Genomic DNA, 25071 nt, shown 5'->3' on the forward strand with positions numbered 1-25071 from the left:
GTTTGTATGGATAGCAATCCAGAATGCTTCTCAGGATATTATACACCATGCTCACAGGCGTGCCGAATGTTTGGGTCATTTCCCGTGCACTGCATGTTTGCATACCACCACTCGACCCCTCTTGTAATGCTGTGGCTACGTCTTTAACGGACGTCAGATCAACTTTTTTCTTCCCTCTGGAACACTGCACTTCCAAAGAACATGTCTTTTCAATATTATGAAAAGGGTAGTTGATACTGACAATACAGCACAGATGCTGAGTCGCAGATAGGCACAACAAAAAGACTGTCTGGAAGTGAGCTTTCAGCCAACATGGCTTTCATCAATTTCATAAAATTGTTACATTTCATCTTGGGTTTTCCATTCTTGGATTTAATCTGTCTTTTTTAATTTTGTAATCTTTTTATCAAGACTCTTAGTAGACATCTATCTTGTCATCTGTTACCCGTCTTTATGTATTATATACTTGTAAATAAACAGTGCTTTGAAACCCGATGAATCATTTCGGCTAACCCTATATATAAAGATTATTCCGATATATATAGGAATATTATCACATTAACAGAAGTGATTCCATTAACAAAACTGTTTGTATTGAGGCCTAGATGGTTATTTAACATTAAAACAAGAAGGAAAATGATAATAATAAATGATAATATAAAAACAGCATATACATACCTGATGTAACTTGATCTGGCAGCATTTAAGAACCAAGATGATGATGTTTTAAGTAGAAGGATAATTAATTAATGAAAAAGATGATTCTATACTGTTTAAATTAGGTTACTTAACAAATAGTTAAATATTTACCCATTTATATAGGGCAGCATGCATAAGGGTACAGAATGTTTGTGGATTTAAATTTAGATTTTTCCCTCAAGTCCCAGAGGTACAAACGTTTTGGTACCCTCGTCATCTATAATTGAGTAAATGTGTTCAGAATGAAATTTTCACTCTGCAGTGGAGTGTGCACTGATATGAAACATCCCGACAGATTAAAACTGTGTGCCGGACCGAGACTCGAACTCAGGACCTTTGCCTTTCGCGGGCAAGTGCTCTTTCAGAAGTGCTAGTTCTGCAAGGTTCACAGGAGGAGAGCTTCTGTGAAGTTTGGAAGGTAGGAGACGAGGTACTGGCGGAATTGAAGCTGTGAGGACGGGTCATGAGTCGTGCTTGGGTAGCTCAGTTGGTAGAGAATTTGTCTGCGAAAGGCAAAGGTCCCGAGTTCGAGTCTTGGTCCGGCACACAATTTTAATCTGCCAGGAAGTTTCATATCAGCGCACACTCCACTGTAGAGAGAAAATTTCATTCTGGAAACATCCCCCAGGCTGTGGCAAGGCCGTGTCTCTGCAATATCCTTTCTTGCAGGAGTGCTAGTTCTACAAGGTTCGCAGGAGAGCTTCTGTGAAGTTTGGAAGGTAGGAGATGGGGTACTGTCTGAATTGAAACTCTGAGGACAGGTTGTGAGTCGTGCTTCGGTAGCTCAGCTGGTAGAGCACTTGCCTGCAAAAGGCAAAGGTCCCGAGTCAAGTCTCGGTCCGGCACACAGTTCTAATCTGCGAGTAAATGTGTTGTTTATTAACGTTATGTTGGAGTGTATGATTCAAATAAAACACAAGAGCATATTTTCACGCATATGATATTATGTGGTAGTGCAGATATTTGGTTTGCATTGTATTATTTCTTTGAGCTATTCCTTGGACAGCATGTGGCAGCTGGGTGTTTGCCAGCAGACACCTTTACATCACACCAGGTGTGGCACAGAGCTTCCAACTCTGCACGTATAGTGTGTGGGAAGAATGATTGTTTGAATGCCTCTGGCACACTGTAGTTAGTGCAATCTTGTCACTGCAATGCCTACTGCATTGTAATATATTCATAGATTACTCAATTAAGGTGCTTCTTGGAACTTTGCGTAAGTATGCTTTCTCATGGTAGTGTGTTTATCTTCAAGTGGCTGCCCGTTCAGTTTCTTCAGCATCTCCGTGATGCTCCCCCATGGGTCAAACAAACCGGTGATCATTTGCACTGCCTTTCTCTGTGTACATTCAACATTCCTTGTTAGTCCTATATGGTATGGGTCCCACATCTTGAGCAACATTCTATGGCTGTTCACACCAGTGTTTTTAGTGGCAGTCTCCTTTGTAGACTGATTGCATTTCCCTAATATTTTACCAGTGCACCACTATGAAACCTTATCAGATCCAACTGAATATTCATACAGCTATTTTCAGACAATACTTCATTATAAATAATTGCATCATCTGCAAACAATGTGAGGTTACTATTATACTGTCTGCAACATCATTAACAACAGAACAATCAGCATGGTCCCAACTAACTTCCCTGAGGCACACCTGAAAGTGTTCCTACGTCTGTTGATGACTTTCCATCCACGTTAACATGCTGCATCCTCTCTACCAAGAAATCCTCAATCCAGTCACATATTTTGCTTGGTACCCCAAACGACCTTACTTTTATTAATAATCATAGACATGATATTGAGTAGAATGCTTTTCAGAAATCATGAAACACTGCATCTAACTGACTGGTTTAATCCACAACTTTCTGGATGTCATATGAGAAAAGTGGGGGTCGAGTTTCACATGACTGGTTTCAAAACAAATATTGACTGGCACAAAGCGCTCATTTTGTTCAAAATATCTCATTATGTTTGAGTTCAGAGTATATTTGAAGATTCTACAAAAATGGATTTCAAGGATAATGCACAGTAGTTTTGTGGATCTCTTCTGCTACGCTTCCTGTTGACTCGTGTGACCTGTGCTTTCTTCCAACTGCTGGACACAGTTTTTTGTCTGTGGGGTCTGCAGTAGATTATTCTTAAAGGAATGCTAATTCAGCTACAAATTCAGGGATTCTATTGAGCCCTGGAGCTTTATTCACATTTAGCAATACAGCTGTCTCTCAACACTGCTGACGGTAATACCCATGACACTCATTTTTGCAGTGCAGCAAAAATTACATTGGGTAATACTCCAGTATTATCCTTCATAAATGAACATTTGAACATGGAGTTCTGCATTTATGCTTTTGCTTCGCTATCATCAGTTCCAGTTCCTGTCTTACTCCTGAGTGCCTGGACACTACTTTTGGTACCACTAACAGCCCTTACACATGACCGGTTTTGTGAGATATCCTTCGATAGTATTCTGCTACAGTGGTTGCTGAAGGCTTCATGCATTGCCCTCTTGATAGCCAAACATATTTCATTCATTCAGCATCTTCGTATCTATAGCCCTATGCTTTGTACTCCACCTACTATGCAGTAGTCTCTGTTTCCTTAGAAGACTCTTCACAGTTATAGTATACCATGGATTGTTCCTCCCATCATGAATTGTTCTAGTGAGTACATACCTGCCACATGCATGGTCAACTTGTGATGATGCCATCTGCTTGACATGACAAATGGCTGCACTATTTTATTTTGTAGGGAACTTTGACAGTTATTCCCAACTATTGCTCAAATTTTGTCTTCGCGTGTTTCTTTTTTTTCCCCTGATGAGGGAACCTCCCCATCGCACCCCCCCTCAGATTTAGTTATAAGTTGGCACAGTGGATAGGCCTTGAAAAACTGAACACAGATCACTCGAGAAAACAGGAAGAAGTTTCGTGAAATTATGAAAAAAATAAGCAAAATATAAAAAATGAGTAGTCCATGCGGAACAAATGCAATATCAAGGAGAGTGTGAGCTCAGGAGCGCCGTGGTCCCGTGGTTAGCGTGAGTAGCTGCGGAATGAAGGTCCTTGGTTCAAGTTTTCCCTCGAGTGAGAAGTTTAAGTTTCAATTTTCAGACTGTCATGTGATGTACATGCCGTCACCAGTGTCGTATAGAATATATCAGATGTGTTTTCCTGTGGAGGAATCGATTGACCTATGATCTTGCGATCAAATGTTTTCGGTTTCCATTGGAGAGGAACGTCCTTTCGTCTACTAATCGCACGGTTTTGCGGTGCGGTCGCAAAACACAGACACTAGACTTATTACAGTGAACAGAGACGTCAATGAACGAAGGGACAGATCATAGATTTGCAAAAATAAAGAAAGTAAACTTTCCACTCGAGGGAAGACTTGAACCAAGGACCTCTTGTTCCACAGCCGCTAACGCTAACCACGGGACCACGGCGCTCCCATGCGCAGATTATCCTTGATGTTGCCTATCTTGCACATGGACTACTCAGTTTATATATTTTGCTTATATTTTTCATAGTTCCACACAACTTCTTCCTGTTTTCTCGATTGATCTGTGTTCAGTTTTTCAAGGCCTATCGACTGTACCAACTTATAACTAAATCTGAGGGGGGTGCAATGGGGAGGTTCCCTTGTGAGTATGTAAAATCTCTGTTCACCATGGTGTAAACAAGCAATCAAAAATGGTTTGCCTTGAAACCACATAATCTGAAGGAAATGGAATAAGATGTCTCCTCACACGAAAAAATCATCTGAACGCTATATTCCAGAAACTTTCTTTTATTAAAAATATAGTTTACTAATATCAAGTGAAATATTAAAATTTATTTGAATTGCTATCTTTAAAAAGAAATATCTGAAAATGAACTAGGAAACAATCCAATAATTACACTTCATTCATTATTGTAAACAAATAACAGTGTACTACGTTGAAAGGAAATTTACAAAGGCATAAATACAAAAAAACCAATTTTAAATAACAAATTTTTAACAAATTAAATAATAAATAAATACAGCTTAAATAAATTTAAAGAAGCATAAATGCTCTCAAAACAATGTTAAAATTGCAAGGAGACAAAAATCAGCAAATCTTCCTAATGTACCACATATGTCTGAAAACTTTATAATAATACACAAGTGGAATTTTACAATTATTAACAATGCACTTTCACATGAGCTGGATATAACAGTTTTTATCCTGACCTCTGCATGATTTTGGTTCCTCTGGCAAATTCTGCCTATTCTCTTACATGGGAAATGAAAGTCATTATGCTGTATGCAGTAAGTGTAGGTCACGCAAACAGACTGTGTTTGCCCACTTTTTTTGCTACTGGTTGTGATCCTTTTGACCTGCAGATACGTTCAAAAAGAAAGTTTAATTAGTAGTTATAGTTGTTTATGGAGGAAAATCAGGTGAAGAATAAGAAATCAACTAAGTCAAATCAAAGGAAAAACCATGATGGGATGTAACTGTATATAATATACATCATTCCTTACCAATTACAAGAAGTGACGCACAGAGTAGTAACAGGTACACAGAAAAGATTAGAATACAACATAACTTTAGCAGAAGCCATTTATGGACTTAATTTTCCCAAGCAATAATTTTAAGTCACTGGGCCAAAATAGTTTGTGACTGGTTTGAAGAACACTCAGAACAACTTGAGCAAATAATTTGGCCACCCAGATTGCCTGACAGGAATCCCATCAAACATTTATGGGACATAATTGGGAGATCAGCTCATTCACAAAACCGGCAATACTTTTGAAACTATATGGTCAGCTATAGATGCAGCATGGTTCAATATTTATGCAGTGGAATTCCAATGACTTGTTGAGACAATGCCACGAGTTGCTGCACTACTCTGGGCAACAGGAAGACTGACACAATATTAGGAGGTATCTCATACTTTTGTCACCTCAGTATATACAGGGTGTCCATAATTAAAGATTCTGTTTGAAAACATCATAGAAAGAGAACTGCTAGAATGACGTCAAATTTGAACAGTATATTATTGACATAAGGGGAAACATCATGGAACAAACAAATTTAATGAAAATTTTACCAACAGATGGTGCTGTAAGCTTTTTAGTGTAAATAGGGTTGGCTACAAATGACATATGAATCACAATATGATGACTATGGTTTGAGTTGCAAATTACACCATCCGAAATGACAAGGTTGTACCACATCAGATGGAAGAAATTGGTATTTAACTGACCTGAGGTCAAAAACAGCATAAAAAGCAAAATGACATCGATTTTTAACTGTCCCAGAGCCAAAAACTGCATAAAAAGCGAATTGATTTTTAATAACCCTGAGGCCAACCACCTCTTAAAATGCAAAATGATACTAGTTTCTAATTGTCGTGATACTGGCACAAGTATGCTGTCCACTATTTTCTGCCACAAGTTGAAATCGAGAAACAGCACATTCCACAACATATTGAAGTGTCTCGGGAGTCACAGTTTAGATCATTCTAGCGTCTTTCTACAATGTTTTCCAAGTGGAAATTGAATTATGGACACCTTGTATATACTGAGGTGACAAAAATCATAGGATAGCACCAAATATTGTGTCAGACCTCCTTTTGCCCAGCGCAGTGCAGCAACTCAACGTGCATTGACTCCCTGCAGAATATAGAACTATGCTGCCTCAACAGCCGACTATACCTGTGTTTTGCAATGTGTGCCTTTGGTTCAGCTATGTTTGTAATTGGAGCACTGAACACATAACTCCACAGCCAGAAGTCACATGAATTAACATCGAACGATCCGGTTGGCCTGGTTGTACGTAAATGATGGCTAATAATTCTAGCCTTTCCAAAAAGCCTCAGCAGCAGCCACTTTACTGGCTGTGCAGTGTGCAGAGGAGTGCCATCTTGCATAAATATGACTCTACCCACACAACCACACTGTTGAAGGATTGGAATGATGTTGATGCAGAAGACTCTCACAATGTTTACCAGTGATCGCACAGGACTCATCTCCTCAATAAAATATGGCCCTACAATAAATGATGCCATCAGCTAGCACCACACAGTCACCTTTGCAGAATGAAGTGGTATCAGTTGAAGTGCATATAGATTTTCCATTGCCCATATTCTGCAATTCTGTATATTCACATGTCCTTGGAGATAGAAATGGGCTTCATTTGTCCACAGAATGTTCCATGGCTGTTCATTGTCCACTTGCAATCGAGCAATATATATTTGATAGTGGACGTTTGACTTGCTGAAGGGTCAGCAGGAAGCAACTCCTGAACATACGTGATTTTGTATAGAAAGCAATGCAGGGCATTTGATAGGATTTTACGCACCGTGCTTGCAGGCATGTTCAGCATTTGGGTGATTTCCCATGCACTGCAAGTTTGCAAATTACCACTTGACCCCTTCTGCAATGCTGTGGCTACATCGTCGATTGATGTCAGATCAACTGCTTTCCTCTCTCTGCCACATAGCACTTCAAAAGAACCTGTCTCTTCAAATTTAATCATTTTCTCCAGATCTTTAGCAGACATTGGACATATGCCTTTTTTTCATACGCTTGTGTGTCTGGACCTTCTGCAGGGTTACTGGAGCACAGTCACTGTTCTTAGAGCTTTATCAGCAACACATGATCCTTTCTGGAGACAGTCATGTTGGGCATCTCGGAAGCAAACTGAGGAACACCTGTGTGACACGTGCCTGATAGTGTGGACATTCTGATGCTTATAGCGCCATCTATTGTCAGATTTTTGATTTTTGTTTTTTGTTCCATGAAGTTTCCCCCTGAGTCAGTAATATGCTGTTTTGACATCAGTCTGAATAGTGGTTCTCTTTCTACAGCATTTTCAAACTGCAACTTCAATTATGTACACCCTGTAGAATACACCATGTCATTGTAAGTGGGACAAAACTGACAGATGTAAAAATCATTTCAAGAGTACCCCAATGGACAGTTATAAGTCCATTACTGTTAACAAAATATACAAATAATCTAGAATATAATAATGAAGCTTTGTGAAGCCATTTGTGGACAAGGCTGTTATCCTACAGAAAAAATATAATCCTAGAACATTGTAATGAAAGGCCTGGAAACACGCAGGTGATAAATAACTGGAATAGGACTGGCAGTTGATCCTGAATGTAAATATAGTGAAGCTATGACCCACAGATAAGTGTAGAGATCCATTACCGTTTTAATGTGCTACTGTCAGTAACTCCATGAAAACTGTAAAAATTATTGAATACCTGAGAGTAACTGCCGGGAGCAAACTAAAGTAGAATGAAAAGAATAAAACTAGTTGTACAAAAGCAGATGCCAAGCTGAAAGTCATTAAAAGAATTTTATGGAAATTTAATTCATCCATGAGAGAAGTGGCTTCCAAAATACTCATTGAGTACTGCTTGTCAAATTGAGACTCTTACCAGGTAGGATCTGCAGAAGAGAGGGAGAAGATCTGGTGAAGAATGGCATGTTTTGTAACAGATTCATTTAGTAAATGTGAGAGTGTTTTGGAAATGCTCCTCAAACTCATGTGCCTCATGTACAAGCCGATTCTTATAACCTTACTTGAAAAATTAGGGGAAGTGTATTATATACAGAGACAAGGCACTCTAATATAACCCTAGAAAATTTCATTTAAAAATCAGTTTACTCCAGTCCATATAAAAGTTAAAAAGTTTAGTAAGACATTAAACTGTATTATGAACAGAAACGACTCCATAGTCAAGGCATCCAAAGCTGTGGTAGTACCTTTTATAGCAAGAACTCCACAAACAGCTGTATCTTGAACCAATTTTTATTAAGATATTACTACAAGAAATCAACAAAGGTAGTGATTGGGACCCTACACATCAAAATAGTACCAATCATATGCACCTACTTGTAATAAAAGATGTGCTTAGAAATATTAAAACATGATAACTAACACCTGACACACCTGATGATGTGGCTATAAGCCACGGAACTGTTTATGCCTTCATAAAAATTGGTTGAAGGTATGGCTGTTTGCAAAGTTCTTGCTATAAAATATATTATGAATGTCTCAAATGTACCAACCAGAACGCCATATAAGCACTTATGACCATGAACTTTCAAGGAGTTCAACTTGTGTAGCACAGGCTTCAAAATGATTATCACTGCAAAAGTTAACAATATCATTGTTTTTATGCTTGTATTCTTTTCTAATATAAGTGGCAACTGCACCTTTCTCCATATCTGTCCTACAATAATTTGATGCTAAGACCTACAATAATTGGATGCTAAGCTATACCCACCCCCATTCAGCATTTCTGTTTCAGTGCTCAAATGACACTCAGTACATACTGTACTCATATGGTTTGTAAACTGCAGTTCAACCAAAGAAATAACAAATTCATTAATTTTACTTTTAACCTGTAATGTTCCAAAAAAATACATTTACTTTAACCTACCTTTCATCTTTACAATTAATTGTTGGTGTTGTGGTCTTCAGTCTGGAGATGAGTTTTGTGTAACTCTACTTGCTGGTCTGTCCTGTGCAAACCTCTTCATCTCCTGCATAACTTCTGAAACCTACATCCACTTGAACCTGCTCACTGTGTTCATGCATTGGTATCCCTCCACAATTTTTACCATCCACACTTCTTTCCATTACCAATTTGACAATTCCTCAATATCTCAGGATGCCAAATGAAACAACAAGTTTACTGTTATTGGTCACTGTTTATTTACATCAACAATGTGTTTTGAAGGTTTAAACCTCCACTATAAAGCAGATTTACATGGTTAGTAACACGTGTGTTGTGTTACGATTTTGACACGACACATGCATATGTCATACTAACACATGTAACTCCAACTAATGTTGGAAGTTTAAACCTTTTAAATACATTGTGGATATAAATAAACAGTGACTGGTAACAGTAAACTTGATTCATTCGATATCAATAACAGTCAGGGTAAAGCTTAACCTGAAATGTTCGCATCACGGGATGTGTCGTAAACTGATCTGCTCTTTTAATCAAGTTGTGCCATAAATTTCCTTTTCCCTCAATCCGATTCAGCACCTCCTCATTTGTTATTCAATCTTCCCATCATTCTTTTATAGCACCACATCTCAAAGGCTTCTTTTCTCTTTTCATATGAATTGATTATTACCCACATTTCAGTTCCACACAACGCTACACTCCAGGCAGATCAGATACCTTCAGAAAATACTTTCTAGCACTTAAATTGATATTAGATGTTAACAAATTACACTTTTTCAGAAACGCTTTTCCTGCTATTGCCAATGTGCACATTATATTTTTTCTACTGCAGCATCATCACTGTTTTACTGCCCAAGTAACAAAACTTGTCTACTACTTTTAGTTTCTTATTATTTCTTAAAATAATTCCCTCAGTATCACATGATTTAATTCAATTACACTCCATTACTCTTGTTTTAGTTTTGTTGATATTCATCACCTAAAATTTTTTCAAGACACTATCCATTCTGTTCAACTGTTCTTCCAAATTCTTACCACCTCTGTCATTGGCACACCTTAAATTTTTATTTCTCCATGAACTTCAATTCCGTTTCCAAATTTCTTTTTAGTTTCCTATATTGCTTGTTCAGTGTACAAATTGAATAACATCAGAGATAGGCTACAATTGTGTCTCACTCCTTTCTCAGATACAGCTTCCCTTTCATGTCCATCAACTCTTGTAACTGCAGGATGATTTCTATATAACGTGTAAGTAACTTTTTGTTCCCTGTATTTTATATCTGCTGCCTTCAAAATTTCAGACTGCAGTCCAGCTGTCAAAAGCTTTCTCTGTATCTACGAATTCTATTAATACATGTTTCTCTTCCTTCAGTCAGTCTTCTACAATAAGATGTAGGGTAGCTATTGCCTCACGCGTTCCTACATTTCTCCGGAACCCAGACTGATCTTTACCTATGTTGGCAGTTTGACAGTTTGTCCATTCTCCTTTACTGTATTAATATTTTGTAGTCATGATTTATTAGACTGACAGTTTGCTAGCATTCACACCTGCCAGCACAAGCCTTCCTCAGAATTGGGATTATTACATTCTTCTTGAAGTACAAGCTGTTTCTCATCCCTCAAATCTTGCTCACCAGGTGGAACAGCTTTGACATGCTGGCTTTCCCGTGGACATCAGTAATTCTGCGGGGATGCCGTCTACTCCAGGGGCCTTGTTTTCACTTAGATATTTCAGTGCCATGTTGAATTATTCTTGGAGTGTCATATCTCCCAACTGGTCTTCACCTGTATCCGCTGCTCTTTCTATAATATAGTCCTCCAAGTTTGTTTCCCTTGTACTTGACCTCTATATATTCTGGTCACCTTTCAGCTTTCCTTTCTTTACTCAGTACTAACTTGCCATCTGAACACTTGATATACATACAGTGTCTTCTTTTTTCTCCAAATGTATCTCTAATTTTCCTATACATGGCATCTATCTTTTCCCTGCTAGTGCTTGCATTTTTGCTCTAGTCATTTTTGCTTAGTCATTTTGTACTTTCTGTCAATCTCAGCTTTTTGATGTCTGTATTCCCTTTCCCCTGTTTCATCTGCTGCATTTTTATATTTTTACTTTTGTCAATTATATTCAATGCCTCCTGTATTATCCAGAGATTTCTACCATGCCTTGTCTTTTAATCTATTTGATCCTCTGTTGTCTCCTCTAATTCATCTTCTATTGTATTCTATTCCCTCATTCAACATGGCCTGATGCTTCCTCTGAAACTCTCCACAACATGTGGTTCCTTTAATTAATCAGGGTCCCATCTCTTTAATTTCCAACATTTTTCTAATATCTTCAGTTTCAGTCTACGGTAATTTCCAAGAGTGATTGCCTGTGAAACATGTGGATTCCTATCAATATATATCAAACATGTGATTCGATGTCAACCACACGACTCTGGTGGTGTGAGTTATGGATAATGTTTACAGTGTTCACTAGAGCAACGACATAAGATGAATGTTTACTAAGTTACAATTAATTACAAATGAAAGTAATAACTTTACTTTCTTTAATTGTCAGCCATGTCTTCTTCATGCACTATTCCTCATGTTGTATGAGCTGCCAGCAGCAATCTTTTTTGCCCATACCTCGGGTACACTCTTGCTACGTCAGTTGGAAATGTTGGAAGAATATAAGGAGGATCAATTTTTCCATGCAATGTCAAGTTGTGAAAATATAGGTATTAGAAGAGGAACAACTTTCCACACTACATAACCAAGGAATTAGATTTTGCCACATGAGGCTAACGGCACTTGAAACTGCAACACTGTCACTGTTGTTATTCACAACTGAAAACAATAAACTATGTTTCTCTGGCAATGCGCTAAACATTCACCATAATTCATGCCAACAGAGTTGTGGGGTTGGCATTGAACCACATACTCGATATTTATCATTATGGGCCAGTGCATTCGATAGGCAATCATTCCTGGAAATTACCAAATCTACAGTTCACAGCCAATAAATTACAGCCAGAATCCACACCTGCCCATAGAAATGTCTTACAGCTTAAAATCTGGTTTTGAAATTTCTGTCTTAACATTATATAATTAGTCTGAAACATTCCAGTGTTCTCAGGTTTCTTCCACATATAAAGCCTACTTGCGTGATTCTTAAACCAAGTGTTAGCAATGATTAAATTATGCTCTGTGTAATTTCTACCTGGTGGTTTCTTCTTTTATTCCTTGCCCCTAGCCCTGTTGTTCTACTATTTTTCCTTCTCCTCCTTTTCCTGCTTTTGCGTTATTGCAACTATGATATACACACATAGCTTAGTTGCATTCCTACTTTCTTACTCATTATTAGACCTACTTCTGAATTACTCTTATTTAATTTTGTGTTGACAGCTCTGTACTGACCTGGCTAGAAGTCCTCTTCTTCCTGCCACCACACTTCACTAATTCCACTATATCTAACTGCAACCTATTCATTTCCCTTTTTAAATTCTCTAACATACCTAACTGGTTAAGGGCTCTAGCATTCCACACTCCGACCCATGGAGTACAGGTTTGACTTTCCTGATGACCACATCCTCCTGAATAGTCCCCACCCAGAGATCCAAATGGGGCTATTTTACCTCTGAAATATTTTACCCCAAGAGGATACCATAATCATTAAGCCATATGGTAAACTATATTTTTCACTTATTCACAGTACCAGTACAGAAAAGTAGAATGGCGAATGTTACAAAGGCAGATCAGTCAATCATCCAGGCTGTTGCTCCTCTAACTTCTGAAAAGACTGCTAACTCTCTTCAGGAACCAAAGGTTAGTCTGGTCTGTCCACAGATACTCCTCCAATGTGGTTGCACCTGTGGCACGTTATCTGTATTGTTGAGGAACGCAAGCTGCCCTACTGTGGCAAGGTCTGTGATTCATGGAGGCTTCACAATTTACAGGATCAAAATTAATTTATCCTAAAGAATTGTCTCCATTCATAACCGTAACTGCACAGCTGTTTCTACAACATGTTTATTTTATACCCGAATCAAAATACCGGTGAATTTCCTGCCTGTGTTCATCCACATATAACTTAAAAGGGAACCCACCATAGGTTGCTCTCTGATACAGTCAAAACTTGGCATGGAGACAGAAGGGTAAAAATAAAGAGACACCTACTTCAGCTTAGGTGCCAACGCTCAATAGTTTTTGAGAAAATGATTGTCAAAGAGTCCACTTGGATATTGTGAAACCAGGTAAGTTGGTAGTGCAGTGGCTAAAAGCACCATGGTGTATATGCAGACAAGAAAAAAACTCTGGATTTTCCTGTTAAAAATACAATTTCTCCTGTACAAAAATACACTATACCCTGAGTGAAAGCATTTTTTTTCATGTTAAATGACAATATACTTTCCCTCGGAGCTGTAAAACTCATGAATCCTTTGAATAGTTATGGTTTTATAGACTGGCACAGAGCTTCCCTGCAAATTAGAAAACAAACCCAGCAAAAAACAATGTGTTTTGGAAAGACCTTCGAAGTGCAGCAACATGCATATTGCATATTTTTGTATTAAAAAAGTATAAATACATATTCCACAAAACATAGCATGGTAGCTTCTGAAGCACTGAAATCAAGATTGCGCAGCACGATGCACTTTTCTCAACCAGTCATAGCTCATATCACATGATCTCACCAGTCAATGAAAGCAAATATTCAGAGCATAGGAGATGTGATGTAGTCAGGCAATAATAACATCACTGTTAAGTAGCATGAACACACAAATAGGTATAAAGTTAATGGTTTAAATTAATATACATACAGTACAGTTACAAGAAAAGCTAAGATTTCACATACAACATTGGTCATCAAAAATGTTTTGCTGTTCGCCCCTCCCCAGGGTGTGTTTAGGTAGGATCCTATGTGCACAGCTTACATTGCAGCAGCTGAACATTTCTGACAAGCACGATTATAAATTTCACTGCTGTGCATAGAACACATCATGGGTTACATGGTTGTATACATGTTCCATCAAGCACTTCAACTCTTCCATAGAACAGCCAGTTACACGTGATACTGCTCAAGAACTCACCTCACTCTTTTTTCGAAGGATGACTATACTTTTTGCCATTTGTAATCTACGAAAGAACTACAATAAATATGAAAGACTAACCTTGAAGCTTGGTCATTTTTAGCATGTGTTACCTTTTAAGATAGATCAAACACAAATGTGCCAGTAAAATTTTAAATAATAGCTTAAATCGTTGGTCTTCTGGGCCAAAAATTTTTCTAAGTGGCTGGTTCTCAAAGTGTTAATTTTTGAATGAGAGTCAAATTCTCTATAATTTAACAAATTAAGTGCACGTTCTCAAACATAACAAAATTCATCTAGCGTAAAAGGAGATTTGCTTTGAAAGTAATGCTTCTCAAACCAACATTTGCGATATTTTCCTGCGACCTGTTAAAAATGTAAACGGCTGTGATATCACACTCACTGAAAGCAGTTTGTTGCTATGTAGTACTGCGTAGTCTTCACCTTAAAGCCTTCGATACATTTCACTCTCAACAGGCACTTGTGTGTGCAGTGTCTTTTGTTGTATGTTTTAGTGCTGCAGTATTATTCTGCAGTAGCAGGGTAAAGTAAAACACACTTTTAGCTCAGGTTTCCACAGTCACGAATTTCTTACACATGCAGCCCCCTGCCACCACTCAATTTATATGTGGAAACACCTTACTTGCACATTGTCATGCCAACTTATGCATAAGTTACAAAAGATGAAAAGCAGTCTACTTTCTTGCAGCATGTCGCTTTTCCCACCTCCACCTACAAGCTTCAGCAACTGCGATAAGTGGATCTGCTCTCATTCTGCTCTGGTTCATTCTACAGCACAGATCTAGAATCATTTGTTTATGTACCTGGAAAGGTAGTGTCATGTGAAAATAATGGATTCTTCAACCAAGTAAATAAATAGTTTCTTAAGTGATAAAATGTTCTTAAACAGCGTGATAAGAATATCATTCTAGCAATCAGCAACTCCTTATAATCAATGATTTATAATGGAGTAATACATAATGGATTAAAAAGTACTGAAATAGAGTGTGACCTTGCTGAGGTTACTATTACTGCGGAACTGCCAATGCTGTGTGGATATTTTTTATTTCAGTATAATGAGCTATGAGCACTACTTCTTCTTCAATACTGTGAAAGAAATCTCTTCTACAGGAATCTCTTTGCTGTCCATATTCTGAGAGGTGGTAGTGTGGACCAAAAAATATGTTCAGTATACATCGGCACTAAAGTGCTTACTTTAAGAGCATAAGCATTTTTGTTCATCTCCGCTCCTGTGAAATACATATCATCTGCAGAACATGTGTTCCTAAGCTTTTTAAGATATGCATTTTAGGATCCATGTATACTACCTCCATCCAAAATATGAAAAGCAAAGAGCTTGCAGTAGAAGAGATTTGTTACACAGTATCGAAGATGAAGAAATGCTAAGCTCTTAAGGTGTGTTAGATCCCTTGTTTACTAGACCTTTTTGCTTATAATGAGCGTTCCTGTCATATCCTTGAACACTGACCATCCCTCTGTTTAATAAACAGTAAGTGAAAAAAATTTCTAGTGCATCAATGTTTGCTCTTATTTTTACTTTTATACTTCCAGGGAACCAGAACATTTCTACAAACATTTAAATTACAACAATTTGGAACACCACACACAGCACGCGAAGGCACATACACCAAAGCCACCTTTTTTTGCGAGGAATAGGGCAATAATTTCACAGTAAACCATGAATGTCGAGCATTTTCTCGGATGCTGGAGCCTGCAATTGACTTCGGATCAAGGTGTGTATTTTAACCGAATTGCTTCTACTTGTGATTTCCCTTTGCTGTGCAATAAGAGAAGGGCACTTCTGTAATTGGCAAATGTAACTTTTCAAGTGTCAGTAAAAGTACACATTGTAGGCTTTACATACATTATGGTGGAATTTCTGCCAATCCCTACATGGAGGGACAGTTTCGCCCACACCATGAGCCAGTTTCTTTTGTGAGCTTTCCAGATTTTGTGGTTGTTGTGTGCACATTCTGATGTCGTTCCATTAATTGGCTTATACCTTGATGGGTTCAAGGACCAAATTTGTCACTAACTTCTTGAAGACAAACAAAAGCCGTTGGTAGCAGTTCTCTGAAAGGTTTTAATCAGTTTTAATTGTCAAGATAAAAACTATGTTTAATAAGATTTGACATCTTTATTTCTTCATCATTACTTCTACTGTCTTTCACAATGTCATGTTAAGTAATGATGACAGTACTTTTGTGACGGATTTGTTATTTTGTTATACAGGGAGAGTGTATCCTTTACATTTATCCTTTTCCCAAAGCTCATACTACATTTTATGCACAGTCTCTGTGCCTCTGACACACAAACATGACAAAAAAATGCAATAACTAATTTTAATCCTTATTCTGAAGCTGGTAAATAGATTGTCATCTTCTGTGTTAAAATCGTTAAAAACGAACAGCTCAGCAAAAAAAAAAAAAAAAAAAAAAAAAAAAAAAAATTCTCAGAGATGGAGCAACATTTGATAAGCATTAAAATTTAATAAATGGAAACATAAAGGAGAAGCTGATTTTTAATGCCACCTGAAAAGACCAATTTAAAAATTAAGCACACTAAAACTTATAAATTATCAACAAAACTTGGCAAGAGACCTCACCTACACACACACACACACACACACACACACACACACACACACACACTTACAAACTGTAAGGGTATCTGTTCAGAATATGTGGCAAATGAAATAATTTAAATAGTGCACAATTTTTTGTAGTCCTCAATTTCTTTCTCCAATCACAGACATTTCAAATTGGTTTTAAGCTTATACATTTCAGAGTTTTCTTCACAGCGCAGTTTCCTGGTTGCTGTACTTCACTTGTACCTTGTGAAAGAAATAATATAAAAATAAAAGGGAAATATGTGAAGGACTGTTTGTGCAGAGTCAGTAAGGTAATATATAGCATTTACTTACTTAATACGTCTCACTATTTCTTCTGGCAAATTGTATTTATTAATATTTGGCACAATCTTCTTCAGGTACCGTTCCCTCAGCGAATGCCATGTATGACGATTTCCCACTGGCTAAAATAATTTGAAAAAAGTTGTTAGTAGATTTGATCCAACAACAGAATTTATGTTTATAAATACTTTGTGTATAAAGTATTCCATAAACTATCAGACATTAGTAAATACAGAAAAAAAGTAAGCAACAAATATGAATTTTCTGATTTCTAAGGTTGCCATTACAATAGTTTGCCAAGGAGTGGGAGCCCTAGATGTGACATGTTTCTAACATTTTGGAAGACGAATGGCAACTTGTAAGCAGCCATAAAAATGTTCCAGCTCTGATCCTGTGAAATACTGACTTTTAAATAATTTTCTTGGGGGGAAAAAAACTGTCTAAACTATACATTTTCCTTTCTCTGTGAGCTTGTTGGAGGGTGAGGGGGGGAAATAGCCACAATTGTTTGAGAAGAGCTCAGACAAATAGTGTATCCGCCAGCCTCTGCAATCAAACAAAATTCTAGTGTTGAAGCAATCAGAGTATAGTTACTGGATGCTGTGCTTTATTTTTTATGTTCTATTTCAATTATATGCAGCAATATTGGCTAATGACCAGTTCTGTAAAAGTACTGAAATCTGAATTGTAAACTGAAATAAGTGTGATTGAAACAATGTACAATACAAATGTGTTATTTTTGGAAACTATACAAGGAGCAAAGGCAAAACCTGTCACAGTCAGTTCTATGTCCTGTTTTAGGCTCAAAACCTGTGTCAGTTTTTGCCAGTTTGATACAATAAATAAATTTTTAAGGTATTTTGACTATTTTGGCTACACCATTTATTTCATTAACTCGACACAGACTGCCTGACATACGTTAAGTGGACACAGATATTATTTCAGGTGGAGGGAACACAATGAAGCTGAGTTGCAAACCTCAATTGAGATCAGTGGTTATCAACAAGTAGTTCAATTGTAGCCACTAAAGCTGGTTATGCTGTAACATGACTCACTTAAAAAAGTCATATAAACAATATTTTCTGCAGCTCAAGTCCACAATACATTTATGTTATGGCACAGCATATATAAACATAAAGAAAAAATCGATATCAACATTGCTGAGCATCAAGCTGAAAAATTGAAACCTTGCCTTCATGCACTTGGCTTCTCACCATTAAGAGGTGAATATTTGTAGGCATAGTCATGACACGACGCACATCTGAAAAGTTAAAAATTTTCTGTGTGTCTAAGTGTGACACATTAAATACTTTAATCTGTAAATAAATCATCCAGTATGCACACTTTTACACAAGCCGAATACAAGAGATTCATAAAAGCAATTGAACTGTTGAAACAATACACAGCTTATGATCACCAATGAAGGTATTTCACTAATGTAAAAGTTATCAGTTTTACTAGCATTGATAAAACTGAAAGAGTACATCATATGTGATGGTAGTGAATAATAAGAATCCAGGCATCAAAAGAGGTTTTGAACTAGTTGCAAATTGTAAGTGACTAGACTGAGACAGTTAAAACAAACAAATGTGTTCCATTTATGTGAAAAGAGAAAGATAGAGAAAATTGCTAAATGTAACTGAAAGCAATGCTGGAGGGACTAAGTCAGAGACTCAGCACCTATTTCCATAACCAAGAAAGCAATTTACAATGTGGTTCTGTTCCAAGAAATAAGACCCAGACAACATATCAGTAAATGTCAAGACATGTGCCAGATATTTCTCCGTCTAATTTGTCATCTTTGTACTGAAGTCTGGGCTTCATAGCATAACTTTCAAAAAAGTCACACAGAACTTTCAAAAAAAAAAAAAAATGTCATTGCAAAGAGCTACAAATCATGAAACCAGCATTTCTACTAATAATTACCACTATGTCAGATATGTAATGTGCCAATAGTAATCATACAGTTCCCAAAATGAAAATCAGTGATTTGCTCAACAAATATGACCTTTATACGATATAACTGAATACAGTCAGATAGGGAATGAAACTTACAACATAATGCAAATTTATAAGAAAAAGTTATATGAACATCAGTACCTCTGTTGCTGCCATATTCTTCCATACAACGTTGCCTCCAGTATTACTAAACCTGTTATGCTTCTGGAGGTATGTGACTATGGCATATTCTTCTTCCATTGTAAATTCTTCCCTGAGAAAAGATACATCTAATAATGTATGACAGAATTTTCACAACATGAACTACGAAATGCATATATCCATAAGAAAATATCATGATACTTCCTAGCATATGTTGAACCAAAGGAAACACTCGTGTTACTTGCATATCTTCAAGCAATTTCAAGATTCTCATGTTATTTGATATTGTCGATTTCGTTGGTTTACCACACGTACATGGAATTTTGTATCACCACATGTCGACTGAGGAGGGCATTTATGCTTCACAGATTGGAGTACTTGACTTATTTTCTTTGTTGGTCTAAAGACCGGCCTGATGTGATGTTTCTGTAATATCTTAGCAATGTGATCCATTACTTTATTAATAAAAAGGAGAGAATCTGTATTTTTAGGTTGTTGTGGTTCATCCTTGTCCTCCTTCCTTTTTCAGAAAGTAACACATACAGACAGATATTTGCATAAAAACTCCAATCACCATCCACAATAAAAGAGAGGTGTCATTAAATGTCTTATTGATAGAGCTGAATGGATATACACATCAAAACACCTGGACACTGAAATAAAACACCTGAAGCAGGCCTTTGAGAAAAAGGTCTACTCGGGGAAAGAGGTAATGAGAATTTTGTGATCAAGGAACAGAAAACAGAAGGACAAGGATGAACCACAACAACGGAAAAATACAATTTCTCTCCCTTTTATTAAAAAAGTAACGGATCACATCAATAAGATTTTACAGAAACTTGACATCAGGCCGGTCTTTAGACCAACAAAGAAAGCAAGTCAAGTACTCCGATCTGTGAAGAATAATGCCCTCCACAATCGACATATGGTGTATACAAAATCCTGTGTACGTGTGGTAAAGTTTATATTGGAACTGCAAAGAGAAGCATAAATACACGGCTAAAAGAGCACAAAAGTCTTTGTCAACTAGAAAAAAAAAGAGAGAAAATAGCTACAGCAGAGCATACTCTTCAGTCAGGACACCACAAATGGAAGTTTTCTGAAACAGTAATTTTATCTACAACGTCTAATTATTATCCATGACTACGTAGAAAAGCCACTGAAATTTATAAGCACCAGGATCATTTCAATATGAAAGAGGAGGCAATGAAACTTAGCGACATATTAACAGCAGCTCTCCAGAATCGCTAGACAATTTTATCTTTGACAAGGATTATCTCTTCTCATCACGTGTTACTTTGACTACACCCCCTTTCCTATAGTATATACATCGCTCTCGGGTGTCTGACCAGTCAGTCGGCGAGATTCAGAAGAGGAGCACCTCTGAGGATGTCCAGTGCAGTCCTGGATGAAATGTCAGGAACAAACGTGTTTCTTGGACCAAGAACTCACGTCCCAAAAGGTTTACCAGCAGCTACGCTGCCAGTTGTGTCTGCCAATGAAAACATTATGTCACACCAATGACATGAGGAGTGCATTGCATCATATCATCGGTGCTGCACACATCAGCAGTTGTAGACAGCTGTTACATGAGCAGGTACTGAGTCAGTACTAAAGCATCAACTGGATCTCAGAGTACGGAGGTTGGCTGTCTTCATTGGAGCCGAGGCCTTGAGTGGCTGGTAGAGGAAGAAAATTGAAGCTCCTCTGGGCATTGGGGAAATGTGTAAAGCGGACACTCAATCAGACATGCCAGTGACAGTGGAGGAAGAGCTTCACCCACATTAGGCCAAGTCTTTACAGTATGTGGTCAACGATCGGGAAACTTGTAAGATTGCACCCAGTTTCAAACTGAAAGAACTCAACAATATGATATCAAGATGGGAAATAGCACAAGTAAAGCTTGTAGGCCACATTAAAATCCTAACTGTACTTCTCAAGTCATATTCTGAAGAGTCAAAATGATTTTTCAATGTATTTATAACAAGAGATAAAATAGAAAGCTGGGCCACTTGTGAAACCACAAGAGAGACATAAGAACCACAAGAGATATGTTCACTGTGAACTTGGTTAGTAATGAAGACAGAAATAAGATAGATAGTACTCCCATGAAAAAGGAAAATATGGTGTGTGAACTACTCAAAAAAAGTGTCCTCAAATTATTATGTATAATGTATCATCCAAGATGACACAGGAGTACATTTTTTCATGTATCAATAGGCAAAACCTAGAGTATATCACCAAGGAGGATGGAAACATCCAGCTGAGACTCAGAACATGTGAGCAGAATAAAGCAACAGCACACCACATCATAAAGATATCTCTTGAATTAAGGAAATGCTACTTAAATCGACAATGGAAAATCCAGGATGGAATGTAACAATATTATGAAAAGGATAGTTGCTACTCACCATACAGCAGAGATGCTGCGTCACAGATGGACACAACAAAATGCTACTCAAGTAACAGACTTTATATTGGCTACAGTTCAGTGAGCATGAAGGATTATTTGCCCTAACAGTGTGTATGAGGTTCTGCAACTTTTGGCATGTAGCCAAGTGCTGCACTACAGCACTTTAGTGAGGCCCTCTTGAGCTCATGGTGGAGACAATATGCATGAATGGAAAGATGATCCCAATAGGAATTTTGATCCTGTATGCATACCCTAAAAACATAGGGGAAAAAGCCATTTGCTTCTATATGTACACCCTAAAAATATAGGGGAAAAAGCCATTGTGCTCTTGGATAGAAAGGGATACATACAAACTTCAACTGCAAAGAGGGACTCTACACATGGCTATTAATATATCTTTGCAGTATAAATGTAAAAACCTCTCATGTAAAGAGAAAACATTAATCTCTTACAAAATAAGCATGTGATTAGATAAGGCTTACAATCTAGTAATTGGTACAACAGTAAAATCAAATGTGGCAGTTCAGACCATACAGCACCTTATACTTCTACTGACTGGATGAAAGTGATGCTGTCCATTTAAAACATTCCTGCAATCAATCGTAAAAATGAAAAAGGGATGGCAGATGATGAGATGCATTTCTCACAAGTCTACATCAAAACACGGAAAATATCTGCAAATATCACAATGTATTGATTTCTAGTTCTCACATGTGCTTGGTATCTGTCTAAGAAAGCAGACAGGTGGTATCAACCCTAATCAAATATGCAGAAGTTTAGTGAGGACTCTTCAGCTCTCCAGACTTGAAGGGGTCATCACAATAAAGACACTTCAATATCGGGTGTGAAATGGATATTCCAGGGGACATGAAATCACTTTTCCCATTAGAGAGGCTGAAGTTGATAATTCTCCTTACCAGGACTGAAGAGTAAGTGGACCTAAATATTCAAGTACTTCATACAAGAGGTGAGCATTTCAACAATGAAGTCACTTACAGGAAATTTGTAATTTTCCATAGTAGTATTGCTTTTAACTCAAGCAAATCATGGCTACAGTGTTACATTCACATGTATCGTGTTACATACATTAAATCAGCTCAATAGGATACACACAGCACAGGTCACTGCTATGCTCAGCCTAGTGCTTATGAACAAAATCAAAAAGCTGTTTGAGGGAATGAGATTCGACATAATCTGCTTAAAAGAGCCATACTCTGGGCAAGGCAACATCCAATTAATGTAATGAACTGTACAAGTTAACACTGCAGGAGGGTGTCCAATGACAGTAATTCTCTTCCATAACAAAGTACTGAGGCCTGTAAAACTAACTGTACAACAGTAGAATTAATTTTTCCTTTTGACACATGGTATATTGTAAATATGTACTTTCGGTACAGCTATAAGATTAGTGTTCATATAGGGAAACTAAGATAATCAGTGAAACTCTACATGACAAATTTGTCACCATAATGATGGATACCAAAGACAAATCAAGTTTCCAGAACAAAAGAATTCGTGGCCTTGAGTTATGAAAAAACATACTTATGAAAATTCAGTTTCAACGCAAAATAGCCACATAACCTATTAATTTAAAACAGGCAGTGACATCATCAAATACTGATTCAGCATGACAAGCAGCTGTGCCTGTAGATCTGTACAAAGTTGGTGACTAACTCAAGGGGTAACCACCCACACTTTCATAACCATATTGCATGAATTAAAAGTCGTAACCATATTGTATGAATTAAAAACCAGAAATTTCGTAGTTGTGTGTGATGCTCTCTAGCTTTAAAACTGGTTTGTTGAACAGACAAGTTGCACCATGTAAAGATTAAGGTACAGGCCTTGCATGCAAAAGGTTGTGGGTTCGAATCTCATTAGGTGCTTTGAAACTTTTTATTTTTATATCTTTATTGAAATGACTTTAGTCATTTTTTAATCCAATTAATTGGGTTAAACGTATTTCTACATTTCTGTTGATTTATCATGTTATTTTCATCATCATATTAATTTTTTCATTTGCTCTTTTTTTGTTTTTATCAGTCTTTTCCCACTTGGAATCTTTGTTCATGTTATTTTAATCATTTTTACATATTAATGTTGATTTAATTTCTTCCATTTTACATGCCATATTTTTGTCTGTGTGATTGCATTAATTATTTCTATTCCTGATTTTGCTTGAATTTCATTTAAATCTTCATCTGCATTATGTTGTCCACAGTGCAATAAGAATTTATATTTTAAATGGTTGTATGATGATTATCATTCCAAAAATGTACATATTGTCATGAAAAATACAGTTTTGTTACCATTGCTCATTTAATACAAATAGTTTATTTTCTCTAGTTTTTGAACAGGTACAGTGTCAGTTTCAAACATTTAAATTTTATGACAGATAAATGAAAAGAATGTAATTCACATGCACAGAGATTCCAAAAGGAAAAATAATGACGGGAAGGAAAAAGTGAAAGCAACTGGAAAATTTAATGTGTTGATTTTAATGTGACGAAGAAGCATAAATAAGAAAAATTACATTTAATCCAGTCAACAGATTAAAAATAATGACCAAAATCATTTCAATAAAGATTTTTTAAAAAATTTCAAGCCATGTGATGAGATTTGAACGCACCACCTTTTGTGTGTGAGGCCTGAACTTTGTTGCACTGCACAACTTGTCTGCTCAACAGCCCTTTTTTAAAGCTGTAGAGTGTCACACAGAACACCTTTTGCATGTGAGGCCTGTACTTTATTAATTACACTGCACAACTAGTCTTTTGAACATTCCTTTGTTTTTAAAGCTGTAGAGCATTGTGCAAAAATTTCAAATTTTATAATTATTAGTTCCAAAAGAGGGCCTACATGGATGAATGGTCACAGGATGTGATAGCTGGTATCTTAACCTACATCATAAAGATTATTTCAAAAAGTTGATCCCACAGATGGGGACTTTACCTTATTAGCATTCTCAACATTAGTAGATAATAATCAACCGACTACTGGTTGGCAGCAGCTAGTCGAAACTATTACTGAGTGTACTATTGTCAGATGAAAGACAAATGAGATGTTGAGGAAACATCTGCCTGAAGGAAACGAGAACAGTTAAACAGTTAAAATTGTTGATGAACAAGGTTCTGGAGATTCTCAGCATATTAAAAAATAATAATGCACCAGATCCAAAAGACTGAGATATTTATGTACTTGGGTATAGCCACTACTTCCACTTGAAGCGAACTGTTCAATGAGGGTAGTGCCCAAGGAAAATCTGTAAACATTTGGAAATCAGCGAAGGTCATAATTCTGAGAAAGGAGGAGGGATGATAAAGATCATACCCAAGGGGAACCTTATAGATCCATCCATCTGCTAAAAGTTATTGGCAAAATGTTTGAAAACG

General features: G+C 37.0%; 1 protein-coding gene across 6 annotated transcripts in view; it reads right to left on the minus strand.

Moving 5' to 3' along the window:
- Positions 1 to 4634: 4634 nt before the first annotated feature.
- LOC124710380 overlaps positions 4635 to 25071 on the minus strand; it is a 192561-nt gene continuing 172124 nt past the window's right edge. For 3 of the 6 annotated variants that reach the window (XM_047240922.1, XM_047240920.1, XM_047240925.1), the window contains 4 exons: positions 19267 to 19378; positions 17179 to 17288; positions 16120 to 16328; positions 4635 to 5059 (listed from right to left, as the gene is read on the minus strand). In XM_047240922.1, the coding sequence (XP_047096878.1) occupies positions 16268 to 16328; positions 17179 to 17288; positions 19267 to 19378 (283 nt within the window). In that variant the 3' untranslated portion in view covers positions 4635 to 5059; positions 16120 to 16267. Of the gene's footprint in view, positions 5060 to 16119; positions 16329 to 16750; positions 17089 to 17174; positions 17289 to 19266; positions 19379 to 25071 lie in introns of those variants that run through there. The other 3 variants (XM_047240921.1, XM_047240923.1, XM_047240924.1) reach the window with 3 other exon arrangements.

This window comes from Schistocerca piceifrons, chromosome 1 (genome assembly GCF_021461385.2).
Source record: "Schistocerca piceifrons isolate TAMUIC-IGC-003096 chromosome 1, iqSchPice1.1, whole genome shotgun sequence".
In the NCBI taxonomy this organism is placed as follows: domain Eukaryota; kingdom Metazoa; phylum Arthropoda; class Insecta; order Orthoptera; family Acrididae; genus Schistocerca; species Schistocerca piceifrons.